The sequence below is a fragment of the Suricata suricatta genome, chromosome 12 (assembly GCF_006229205.1).
Source record: "Suricata suricatta isolate VVHF042 chromosome 12, meerkat_22Aug2017_6uvM2_HiC, whole genome shotgun sequence".
Taxonomy (NCBI): Eukaryota; Metazoa; Chordata; class Mammalia; order Carnivora; family Herpestidae; genus Suricata; species Suricata suricatta.
The window spans coordinates 97,921,398-97,934,310 of NC_043711.1; the positions used below are offsets into that span (position 1 = coordinate 97,921,398).

Below are 12,913 nucleotides of genomic sequence, written 5' to 3' on the forward strand. Positions count from 1 at the left end.
AAAGTTTCAGCAACTTCCCCAAGATTACATTAAGAGTAAGTAGCAGATTTGAACTGAGACCTGCCTGATCCCACAGCCAACGGACCATCCTCTCTCTTCATTAACTGGTCGGTCCTTGAATCAGGGACTTTTATTTTTCTCTTGCTCAGCTCCTCCCAGTGTAAACTGGGAGCAATGGCCTATGTCCTGGGCATTTCACTTTTTGGTCCTGGGAGAGGAAAAGGGCTGGGCGTCTCAAAGATGTATATTCGTTTTTCACAAAGACTGTACCCCACATGCCAGCAGGAACGCAGGCAGAGAGGCAGATTGCGAAATACCTTGCTACTCACAGTGTTGCAGTTCACGACAGGGTTCTCAAACATCATTGAACATAGGGATCCCCTGGGCACCTTGTGAAATAACTCCTCTTCCATAGGCCTGGGCTAACGTTGAGAATCTGCATTTCTAACAAATTCCCAGGGGCCATTGCTGTTGCTCCAAGGACCAATCTTTGAGTAGTGAGGGTTTATGAGTCAGTTTCTCTTCCATTTTCTCCTCTGTCCCTACAGACCCCAATGAGGTAGGCAGGCTTGGGACTGTCACCCCTACTCCACCCTACTCCACCTGATAAGGAATCAAGGTCAAAGAGCTGGTAGGTAAAAGCACCAGTAAAACATGCCACATCTCCAAACTCTTTGCCTCCCCTGGCTTCCTGGATTCAGAAATTGCAAATGGATGGGTCTCAGACATATTTGATTTCATCTACCCCGTGTGATCAACACAAGTTTCTGGCAACCCTAAGCCCCCCATGGCCAGTCCTTCAATGGCAGCTGGATTCTTTACTGGGGTATAAGCTTTCCACAGCCCACACCTCCTCTGTGTCTCTATCTAGGTGAGTGCCCACACTACTTACCTTTGCAATGGAAGATTGTTTCTCTTCCCTCTGGCCTACTTTGCCCACTTGAATTGCCTGCCCACCTCCACTAATGTGTGGCCTTTCCATGACTTCTTTCTCTCCAACTGTGGTGCCTAACTTCTCTCCATCACTCCTCTGTCTACTCTCCTTGATTCTCCTTGGCCTTTGGAGAACTGTTGAGATGGACATTCCAGGGAAGTTTGACTGAGCTATCTTGCATACAGTAGGTGCAGAATGAATATTTCTTGATTAAATGAGTGAGCAGATGAACCACAAAAGGATGAGGGAGGATCCAGTTCCATTTATGTAAATCTGCTCAGTCCTTTTTTTGCTGAAGACAAAGATGTGGAGAAAGACACAGAGGATGATTAGAAAACAGCTTTGTGGTCCAAAGTGGTGGAAAGATGATTCAAGAAGGTGCCCACAACAAGAGAGTGTTAACTAAAGGGATGGTTTTTGGTTCCACATAGACCGCCCCCCCCCCCGATATGCATCCTATCGTGCAAGTAAAATGTACCCATTGGCTGAATGATGCACAGGAGAGGATAAAAGAGATGCTGTGGTCCTTGATGACCTTCAGAAAGCTCTCGGTTCATCTCTAGAGAGCACTTATGGGCTCAGGAGAAGCCCCCCTACTGCTGCACCCAGGCCACCTCTAAACAGAGATTTCAAGGGCACCTGGGTGGCTCAGTCGGTTAAATATTCGACTGCAGCTCAGTTCATGATCTTCTGGTTTGTGAGTTCGAGCCCCACATCGGGCTCTGTGCTGACAGCTCAAAGCCTGGAACCCGCTTCAGACTCTGTGTCTCCCTCTCTTTCAGCCCCTCCCCTGCTCACACTCTGTCTCTCTCTGTCTCTCAAAAATGTTGTTTCGTTTCAACATTCAGACAGAGGGAACGAGCCCTACTCTCTTGACCTGTGCCTACAAGTCACCCTCATGTTAATGAGTTACGTGCAGTGTGGTGGGGATAAAAATCCGTATGCCGTGAAGGAGACATTGCCAGTTGAAAACTTTCCTGTTTAGAAAGGTGCATGAGCTTAGATGATGACCCCAGGCTGCCGGGAGACCTAGCCTTGGCTCGTGGTACCCGAATTTGCAGAAAGTTTGAAGTCTGTGCTCCAGAACCACGTCAGGGGTCCCACGGCTCTTCAGCCTACAACATCCTGAAACACAAAGCATCGAATCTCCTCAACACAGCCCTCCAACCGGCCCTCGCTCAGGGCCTGGCCACCATCGGAAGGCGCGCAGTCTCCTTGAACAAAATCCTCTTATCTCTTTACTCAGCCTGCCAACGAAAGCGCCAATTAGTGCCAATAATAATATACATATTAACAGATTTCTAGACCACCGTCACCAAAACACTAGAGACTCATGACAGGGAGGCCTTCCTCTGTGTCATCATTTAGCACACCTTCTATACACGGCAAGCAATTCTAGCGGTCCCTTCATTTACATCTGCCCTGCACACTGTAGAATCTTTGTGTGATTGTAAACTGTCATTTAGTGGGGTAGATTGGTGAAAATGATCCTGTCACCACTGGATATGTTTTTAAGTGAGGTCTTGGTTGAATTCTGGTTTAGTTTTTGAAAATCAGCCTTCTAGAATTTTCTATTCTTCTCGGGTTATAACTGTCTCACTTCTACTGCCACTTTAAAAACTGTCAGTGTTTTTAGGATAAACACTCTATTGTGGAGTTTCAAGCCAACTACAAAAATGTATGCCTGGCAAAAAAAATTTGCTAGCTAACATCATGCAACCCATGAATTGTTTTGCACAATTTCATTTAAATCATTCTGAATAGACATTTTTGGAACAATTGAGGTGGTGATTCAAAGAAAAATTCTCTTTCAGTTTTTTAACCTTTGATATAAGAAGACATTTCTAAAATTTAGAGAGAGCAGGAAAGGCTGGAGAGAGGAAGAGGGAGAGTCCCAAACAGGTTCCATGCTGTCAGCGCAGAGTTTGATGCAGGGCTTGATCTCACAAACCACGAGATCATGACCTGAACTGAGGTCAAGCGTCAGATGCTTAACTGACTGAGCCACCTAGGTGCCCCCCATTTCTCCTCAGTAAAATCAAGAATTTGAGAAAAGACCATCCTCATATTTGTGGAACCCATATTCTGGATCAGCTAATACACTACCTTCATGATGAAGTTAGTCCATACTTTCAAAGTTCCCATGTGTGAGTCTCTTTTGAATCAAAGTCTGCTCACATTAAGGATGAATTTTCTGATGCTTTGCAGCCTTGATGCTTGTTTTCCGTCTTCTGACTTAAAAGTTTAAATTCACAGCTCAGGGATTTCTGGCGACAAGAACATTGGTGGCTCCGTTGGTCTGAAAAGATGACTTACACAGATATTCTGGATTTATCGTTGAGACGAACAGGTCAGGAAGGCTATAGTTCACATCTGATCTATATTGGAGGTTAAGGGAGGGGGCTTTACCCATCACAGCTGCCAGCGGCACCATCAACACGTGGAGATAGAATTTGTGACCAGAATAATCCCTTTGCATTGTATGGTCTATGCATTCTTTTGCTCAGATAAATCTGTGGACACCATTCTGTGCCAGGGGGCAGTGTGAGTGCTGGGGGATGCGAGATCTCCATCTTCGTGGGGACAAGCATTTCACTTTTATATGTAGTGGGAGGACACAATCAATCAGTAGGAAAACAAGATGATCTCAGAGTCTGGTAGGTGCTACAGGGATCTCAAGAAGTAAGTGGATGTGACCTGGAGTTACACAGAGAGGGGAAGACTGGCTAGACAGGCTTCTTGAGAAAGTCCTGGAAACCAAGACCTGAAGAATGAAGAAAGACCACCATGCGAAGGTCCTGAGGAAGAACTTTTCTGAGCAGAGAGGTCCAACTGCAAGGAACCAAGTCATAGGAAGGATTGGCAAAGTCACGAAGGAACGAGGAGGCTGTCTCACCTCAGGCATGGAGAGAAGGGTGAGGGTTGGGAGGAAGAACACAGGGAGGTTGAGGCCAAGTCCAGCAAGCTCTACAGGCCATGCCAAGGGTTTGGATTTCATTTTGAATGCAGCACAAGGACACTGCAGGAGTTTAAAGACAGCAATGTCACCACCCAAAATCTTATTCTTTTGACAATGAAAATTCTAGCAGTTTTGGAGGAAGTAGAAGCAGGAAGCCCACGTACTTATCCTAGTGAACAGTGATGGTGGCACAGTCGGTGCGGTGAGCCCAGCTGGAGTGGAAGAGAAACAGTGTCTCCCATCAGTCACTTAGCGCTGAGAGGGTTCGCGTAGGAAGTAGCTGTCCTGGCGATGAGGAGGCTTCGCCTGGCCGGAGTGGGGCAGTGGCAAGGGATGCGGTTAGAAATTCAGGTTGGAAAAGGGAGAGATTTGATCTTTGACCTGAAATCAACCAGAAGGTTCCACAGAGAACAGTTCTTTTTATTGTGCCTTGGCATAATTGTGATCCATTTTCTTTGGCTAAATAAGTATTCATAAGAATAAACTTGCCACTCAGCCACGTTACCAAGATTTACACCTGATGCGATCTTATTAAGCCAATCATCAATAGAGAGAGAGAGACAGATACTCATTACACACCCAGATCACCATATTCTGGCTGTCTTTCTTTTCTCTCATCAGCTGCCGGTGGCAAACAAAATCACTTACGTCAAGTGCACAGTTTTAAATGTGGAATATTAAAGCATGTTTTTAAAAACTCCTCGGAACCCTCAGCCATCGTTAAAATACACTCACTCTGACGGATGCTTTGGCACTTTTTTTTTTATGAAGCCTTTCAATGCACTGCTTATCGGGTGCGTGAGATTTAGTCTGTCCTGCAGGAGAATACAGACAAAAAGGGTCTCTCAGCACGAGTTACTCTTCTGTAAAGGTTATAGTAAACATGTCAATGCCTAATTAAGCAGAAAATTTTATCTGTATTGTGGGGGAGGTATTTGCTGTCTCTGACTTTTCTTCTGGGGAATCCATTTAGAAGGACACAGTAGGCTGTGAAGCTAGGCTGGTTTGGGAAGCACGGATCCAAATGTGAGCAGTGGGTGAAACAAAAACACTTATTTTCTCCTTGTGTGAAAATGACGACATTGGCCAGGCCGATTATGGGAGTGGAGGGAGGGGTGGTGTTGGTGCGTTCATGTGCACTCGTTGTGCACACACACACACACACACACACACACGCCTGACCCTTCAACACACACACACACACACACACACACACACACACACACAGTAACATGAAATTCTTCCAACCAAATCAGGCCCGGCGCTAGGCACTGAAAATAGGGAGATGAGCAAAACGTGGTCACACTCTTAAGCAATTGTGGTGATAGAAACCTCTTTTCTCAGGCTGGATTTTTTCCCCCTGGCTCTGTGGGTGTAGGTGTGTGTGCGCGTGTTGCTATGATCGTATTGCTCATAGATAAGTGACTGTAGGTCTCCATTGGCCTGGCTAAGGAGTGTTGTCCCAGGTTTTGAGTGATAAAGCCCTTTTAATTCTCAAAAGTGACCCTGTTCGATTGATAAAATTCGCCTGTTGCTTTGGAGTATTTTGTTTGGCTCTGCGGCACCTCGTTTATTTCTTTTGTAACAGGCTTTCTCCTTGAGCTTAATGATGTGACTCACAGACCAAATACTAATTTGCAAACACACAGATTAGTCCAGGAAAAAGAAAATGCAGTGAGGATGGGGGCGGGGAGTGGTCTAAGTTAGTCATTCAGTTATTTTAAACGAGGTTTTCCTTGCAAGGAGGGACCGTTTATTAATGGTTGCTCAATTCAATTGAGTAGCTCTTGTTTTGCCAAATCAATTTATGGAAGTAGAGACCAGCAGCACCAGTTTAATGAAAAATCCACTGACCAGTTTGCCAGGAGAGCTGAAACGGAACACCGACAACAATACAGGAATGAACACAACCGCCAAGCTAGAGGCTAAATCCAGTTTTTCTATTTCATCTTGTTTTTGTGGTGTCATGTCCTTGAAATCATGGGCTCTTGTCTCCAGCATTTCTTCCCTCTGAAGCGATTATCTACTTAGTGACATTTCAATAAAATGCCACTGCTTAACCTTTAACCTTTGGGTCCCTGGGAAGTTTCTTACCCTTCAGGCTGGTCCCAGAGAGTGGAGCATCGTGGTTAGAGCCATGGACTCCCTCATCAAACAGGCATGTCATTGACTCTGCGATCCTAACCGGGTGGCCTTGGGCAAATCTCTTAACCTTAGAGCCTCAGTTTCCCCATCTGTGAAGTGAAAATAAGAATAGTTCCTTCATCGTGTGGGCAATCAGACAAAATGGAAGAAGGCATTTGCAGAGGTTAACAGAGCTCCTAGGAGATAGTTATTACTTAATAGCGCCTGAGGAGCCTTTGGAGTTTCTGACTGGAGCTGCCTTATTCCCGACAAGCCCCTTCGTCTTCTAGCCTAACTCCTTCTGCCTGCCTTGTGGGATAGACCTCCATGCATGATCACTCTTTTCCCAGCTGTCTCGCTGGTGAATGGGAACCTGGCACCACCCCGGGTTTCTACCAGCACCCACCTGCATTCAGAGGGGAGAGAGGAGCGCACCAGGAAAACATTGCATTGAGATCACACAAGCCTTGCAAATCTAAGACTGAATCTCCCTTGTTTTGGTCCCTCTTTAGTTGCATTTTACCCACGAGGCTCTGAAAAGGCCAGGTGAAGGAAATGAACACATGGGCATAAATAGTCACTTTCCCCATCTCTGTTGATGGATATTTGCCCATTAATTCCCTCTGCACCCGCTCTCTTGTGCCTTCATTTTCCCTATGCAATTACTGGTCCTAAATCCTCTCAGAGGAGGGAAGGCATGCATCCCCAATAGCATTTTGCATCTACAAATCAAACGTATAATTGGCATCTCATGACGGGCACCCACAAATCACAAAGCATTTGAAATTACAGGCACAAGATCGAGAGGGCATTTTCAGCCTTGTCTGAAAAGGTCTTCATAAACCTGTTTGAGAATAATAGGATAGTCCCCAAATCTCCCATTCCAACACCATTTGCTATTATTTTAAAATCATTATGTTTGCTGAGCTTACATAATTTTTCAGCTATCAATGGAAGATTTTATTCGATACTCCATAATCTCTCTTCCTGCTGTGTGACTCTCTACAAATAAAAATGTTATAACAAAAAGACACTGGCTATCAAAAATATAATGGCTGTGCATCTCAATTACCTATGAGCACTCAAATATGATTTATTAAGATAATTGTATGCCAGCATAGCCAAGGCTCTCGGTAAACCTTACCACAGAGATGCCAAGGGTCAAGTCTAGTTTTCTTGTGAGCCAACGTCCTTCTCCTTAGAGATCTGTTTTTGTAGAGTCAGAATTCCAGTCCAGCTTTCCTGGAAATCATACCTATGAATTTAGCAACTCTCTGACTATCAGAGCACTAGAGTGATATTCCTTAAACGTGAACGTTATTAACTTGGGATGCTAGGCATTTAAAAAGATTTGTGACTCCTGTCAATTAAAAAAAGGCATTAGATAGCACAAGAGACATCATTTGGCTTTTTCCTGTGTCCATTGTTTGCAGTTAATAAAAGTGTGGATTCAATTGCTATTCAATTCAGTATAGGAAGCACTTAGTCTAAGCGGGGAAATTGGGACAGAATATGCAACCTGTCACTATTATTTCATCTCTTCTTCTTCTTCTCTTGCAGGCTACGCCCAGGAGGAACAGCTGAAGGAAGAAGAGGAAATAAAAGAAGAGGAGGAGGAAGAGGAGGACAGTGGTTCGGTAGCTCAGCTTCAGGGCAGCAATGACCCAGGGACAGATGAGGAACTAGAAACGGGCCCAGAGCAGAAGGGCTGCTTCAGCTACCAGAACTCTCCGGGCAGTCACCTGTCCAATCAGGACGTGGAGAATGAGTCTCTGCTGAGCGATGCCAGCGATCAGGTGTCGGACGTCAAGAGCATCTGCGGTCGGGATGTCTCGGACAAGAAAGCCAGCGCGCACCCCAAGCTCCCCACCGAAAGCCACAACTGCATGGATAAAATGACCGCCGTCTACGCCAACATCCTGTCCGATTCCTACTGGTCGGGCCTGGGCCTCGGCTTCAAGCTGTCCAGCAGCGAGAGGCGGCACTGTGACGCTCGCAATGGCAGCAACAAGACTGATTTCGATTGGCATCAAGATGCGCTGTCCAAAAGCCTACAGCAGAGCTTGCCTTCCAGATCCGTGGGGAAGCCCAGCCTGTTCAGCTCGGTGCAGCTGTACCGGCAGAGCAGCAAGATGTGCGGGACGGTGTTCACCGGGGCCAGCCGGTTCCGGTGCCGGCAGTGCAGCGCCGCCTACGACACCCTGGTCGAGCTGACCGTGCACATGAATGAAACGGGCCACTATCAAGATGACAACCGCAAAAAGGACAAGCTGAGACCCACGAGCTACTCAAAGCCCCGGAAACGGGCTTTCCAGGATATGGACAAGGAGGATGCTCAGAAGGTCCTGAAGTGCATGTTTTGTGGTGACTCCTTCGATTCCCTCCAAGATTTGAGTGTCCACATGATAAAAACAAAACATTACCAAAAAGTGCCTTTGAAGGAGCCAGTGCCCACCATTTCGTCGAAAATGGTCACTCCGGCCAAGAAACGCGTCTTTGACGTCAATCGACCTTGCTCCCCCGACTCGACCACGGGCTCATTTGCAGAGTCATTCTCCTCTCAGAAGACAGCCAGCCTGCAGCTGTCTTCCAACAACCGCTACGGCTACCAGAACGGCGCCAGCTACACCTGGCAGTTCGAGGCCTGCAAGTCCCAGATCCTCAAGTGCATGGAGTGCGGCAGCTCCCACGACACCCTGCAGCAGCTCACCACCCACATGATGGTGACAGGGCACTTTCTCAAGGTCACCAGCTCTGCCTCCAAGAAAGGGAAGCAGCTGGTGCTAGACCCGCTGGCCGTCGAGAAAATGCAGTCTTTGTCGGACGCCCCAAACAGTGATTCGCTGGCTCCCAAGCCATCAGGTGACTCTGCCTCTGACCGTGCAGCCTCTACAACTGAGCCGAAGAAAGAGAGCAAAAAGGAAAAACCAGAGGAGATCAGCAAGGACGAGAAAGTTGTGAAAAGCGAGGAGTACGAAGACCCTCTGCAGAAGCCTTTAGACCCTACAATAAAATATCAGTATCTAAGGGAGGAGGATTTGGAAGATGGCTCCAAGGGCGGAGGGGACATTTTGAAGTCCTTGGAAAACACCGTCACCACAGCCATCAACAAAGCCCAGAATGGGGCTCCCAGCTGGAGCGCGTACCCCAGCATCCACGCGGCCTATCAGCTGTCAGAGGGCGCAAAGCCTGCCTTGCCCATGGGATCCCAGGTCTTGCAGATTCGCCCTAACCTCACCAACAAGCTAAGGCCAATAGCACCAAAGTGGAAAGTAATGCCACTGGTCTCTGTGCCCTCCAACCTGGCCCCATACACTCAAGTGAAGAAGGAGCCGGATGACAAAGACGATGTCATGAAGGAGTGTGGGAAAGAAAGCCCCCAGGAAGAGGCCTCACCTTTCAGCCACAGTGAGGGGGATGCTTTCTCCAAAAGCGAAACCCCTTCTGAGTCCAAGAAGGCTGAGCCTTGTCTCCTGAAGGAGGAGGCCAGGCTGGTGGAGGAGGGCAGCGAGCCCGAGAAACACCCGCCCCTCGAGCCAGTGCACTCCCTCAGCAACGGGTGCGCCCGGCCCACGCGAGCACCGGCCCTGCCGTGCATCAGCCCGCTCAGCGCCCTGCAGTCCGTCCTGAACAATCACCTGGGCAAGGCCACGGAACCCCTGCGCTCCCCTTCCTGCTCCAGCCCAAGCTCAAGCACAATGTCGATGTTCCACAAGTCGAGTCTCAGCGTCATGGACAAGCCGGGCTTGAGTCCTGCCCCTACACGGCCGGCCAGTGTGTCCAGACGCTACCTGTTTGAGAGCAACGATCAGCCCATCGACCTGACCAAGTCCAAGAGCAAGAAAGCCGAGTCCTCGCAAGCACAATCCTGCACGTCCCCACCTCAGAAGCACGCTCTGTCCGACATTGCCGACATGGTCAAGGTCCTCCCCAAAGCCACCACCCCGAAGCCCGCCACTTCCTCGAGGGGCACCCCCATGAAGCTGGAGATGGATGTCAGACGCTTTGAGGATGTCTCCAGTGAAGTCTCGACTTTGCATAAGAGGAAAGGCCGGCAGTCCAACTGGAACCCTCAGCACCTCCTGATCTTGCAAGCTCAGTTCGCCTCCAGTCTCTTCCAGACGTCTGAGGGCAAGTACCTGCTGTCCGACCTGGGCCCTCAAGAGCGCATGCAAATCTCGAAGTTCACGGGGCTCTCGATGACCACGATCAGCCACTGGCTGGCAAACGTCAAGTACCAGCTTCGGAAAACGGGCGGGACAAAATTCCTGAAAAACATGGACAAAGGGCACCCCATCTTTTATTGCAGTGACTGTGCCTCCCAGTTCAGAACCCCTTCCACCTACATCAGCCACTTGGAGTCGCACCTAGGTTTCCAAATGAAGGACATGACCCGCATGGCGGTAGAACAGCAAGGCAAGGTGGAACAAGAGATCTCGCGGGTGTCATCGGCTCAGAGGTCTCCGGAAACCATAGCTGGCGAAGAGGACACAGACTCTAAATTCAAGTGTAAGTTGTGCTGTCGGACATTTGTGAGCAAACATGCGGTAAAACTCCACCTAAGCAAAACGCACAGCAAGTCACCTGAACACCACTCACAGTTTGTAACAGACGTGGATGAAGAATAGCTCTTCAGGTATGGGTTTGCTCCCAGGTGATGGGACAGTAGCCTTGTGAGGACCTTCTTGATGGGAGATGGGTCTGTTTAGAGGCAGCTCATGTCTCCCAGTACCAAGAGGACAGTAGCCTGCTGGATTAGGACTTATTTGTATGAGAGACTAGAACATGATAAGTCCTAACTGTTCTCTGAATGTCTCCAGATTAGAGTTGGTGAACAGCAGGAAATGGGCTCAGAGAGGTGGTGTTCGCAGATGACCACCTCATGATGCGCGATCCCCTTAGGGACCCCAAGGCCCAACTCTGAAGGTCCAGCCAAGGCTACACCTCATTTTAATTAATATGTACGGACTTCCCTCACTGTCCGGTCTCACCCCCTCACCTTCCCATAGCGATGCTAATGACTTAGGAAGTGAGTGAAGGGGGAGGAACAATGAGCATGGCAGAGTTCCTGGGGGCAGCCGCTATGCAGAGATTTCGTAATCAGCTCGAGAACTTTATTATTATTACTTGTAATTAATGCTTTTTGCAGCTTCCTTTCAGCGATCGCTACCTGCCCCACCCGACCCTCTGTTTATCGCCTCCGTTAGGTTTGCTAGGAAAGAGCATCTGCCCTGTAGTCAGAGGACAGAAAAACATTCACTGCAGAGCACTGGGGTGAGAAGAGAGGAAGCTTACTTTCTTCTCTCATCTTTTGGTTTTCTTTAGGATAGACTAATATCGGCATCAGCCCTTAACCAAGATGGATGCACTGCATGCCCTTGAGGGTTTATTTTACCTAAAGAAATAAATGACTGTCTGAACACCCATTGCCAATGCACATGGGGTCCCATGGCATCCAGATAATTTGCATCATGTATCATAGGAGTTCTGTGCCTTGTATAGACACTGGTGCCCACACTATCTATGTCACCTCCAAGAAAGCGGACAGAGACCAAGGTCAAATGCCTTGGCAGTCCTGCCACACCAGCCGTCTTCAACTGTTTTCAAGGCTGGGTCTTCACACAACCCATTCATCTCCCTTTTTGTATTTTGTCTACTTTTTTTTCTCTCCTCATCAGCATGATCCCCCCCACTACGTGCTAAGGACCTCCACACATATTCAAGCTGTCCTCCTCCCCCCAACCCCCGCCTCGGGCCACGCCCCACATGGGGACCCGAGCTGACTTACAGCTTCAGTACTTGCCAGTCCAGTTTATGTCACGCTAGGTGACGGATTAGTTCCTTCAGTTCCTTCACAATAAGATAGGAACAGCCAATCATCCTGTATCAACCCTCGCCACCCCCAATTGTCAGAGCATTTGTTTTTCAATAGGAGACGTTCAGATCAAGCCACAAAGGCATGAGCACTACCGAGCTCCCAAGTGGAGGAGGGATATCTATATGGGTGTGGCCTTGGGCTCACCTCACATCGGGTGGGGAGATCTGCCGAGTGTGAGGAGGCTCAAGATGAAATAAAGGGTGAAAATCTAGGACTGCCCCCTCAGTGAGAAGATCTAAGAGCCTCTGATGAAGGGGGAGCCCATCCCATGGGTCTAATGGCTATTTGGGCGCAAATGAAGACTATTGTTTTGTTTGCATGTTTTTATCATGATAATTAAAATGTGCTACCAGAGGATTCATCTCTTGCTTTCCAAGCATGATTTGTTCAGCTCACACTATTGAAAGAAAAGTCAAAATTCAGCTATTGGATCTCTAAGTGAGCTTGGGGCTTGGCAACATTCTATTTATTTGCTATATAACATTTTAAATCTTATGTAACTTGCTATTACACTTTTCTGGTCCTTGAAAAAAAAAAAAGGTGGATATATACAGAATACCCAGAGAGAAGAGAGATGTTTCCAATCCCATAGTGGCAGGGTCCAAACCATGGTAAAGAGGACAAATAGGTAATGTTTATTTGTGCTACAATAAAGACCAATTTTCCACCTGTTAGGTTTGTAATCATTCTTTGAAAAAAAATTAATATCACTGCCAAAACGTTGTGGTATGTAAATAGAAAGAGGGGAGGGGGAAAAAAAACCTTAGTCAAAATCAGAATCCACATGTCTCTTCTGAGGAAGCAAAGGTAAACTGATAATTTGGAAAAGGTACTTAACAAATTACCAAAAGGTACTTAACATATCTGGTCAAGGCATAGATAAGCTCGCTCTTTTCTCGTCCCTCTGCGTTTGTACAACATAAATACTTCTGCTTTGGACCTTTGAAACACCATACGGCAGAGGAATCATTATATGAAACCAAAGCCCCATTATTTTTATAAACACCGTGATGCTGTG

The 12,913-nt window shown here is 47.6% G+C and overlaps 1 protein-coding gene across 4 annotated transcripts in view; it reads left to right on the forward strand.

The window, feature by feature from the left end:
- TSHZ2 (teashirt zinc finger homeobox 2) overlaps positions 1 to 12,913 on the forward strand; it is a 446,554-nt gene that overhangs the window by 251,155 nt on the left and 182,486 nt on the right. For 3 of the 4 annotated variants that reach the window (XM_029916279.1, XM_029916278.1, XM_029916280.1), the window contains exon 2: positions 7,578 to 10,653. In XM_029916279.1, the coding sequence (XP_029772139.1) occupies positions 7,578 to 10,645 (3,068 nt within the window). In that variant the 3' untranslated portion in view covers positions 10,646 to 10,653. Of the gene's footprint in view, positions 1 to 7,577; positions 12,568 to 12,913 lie in introns of those variants that run through there. The other variant, XM_029916277.1, reaches the window with a different exon arrangement.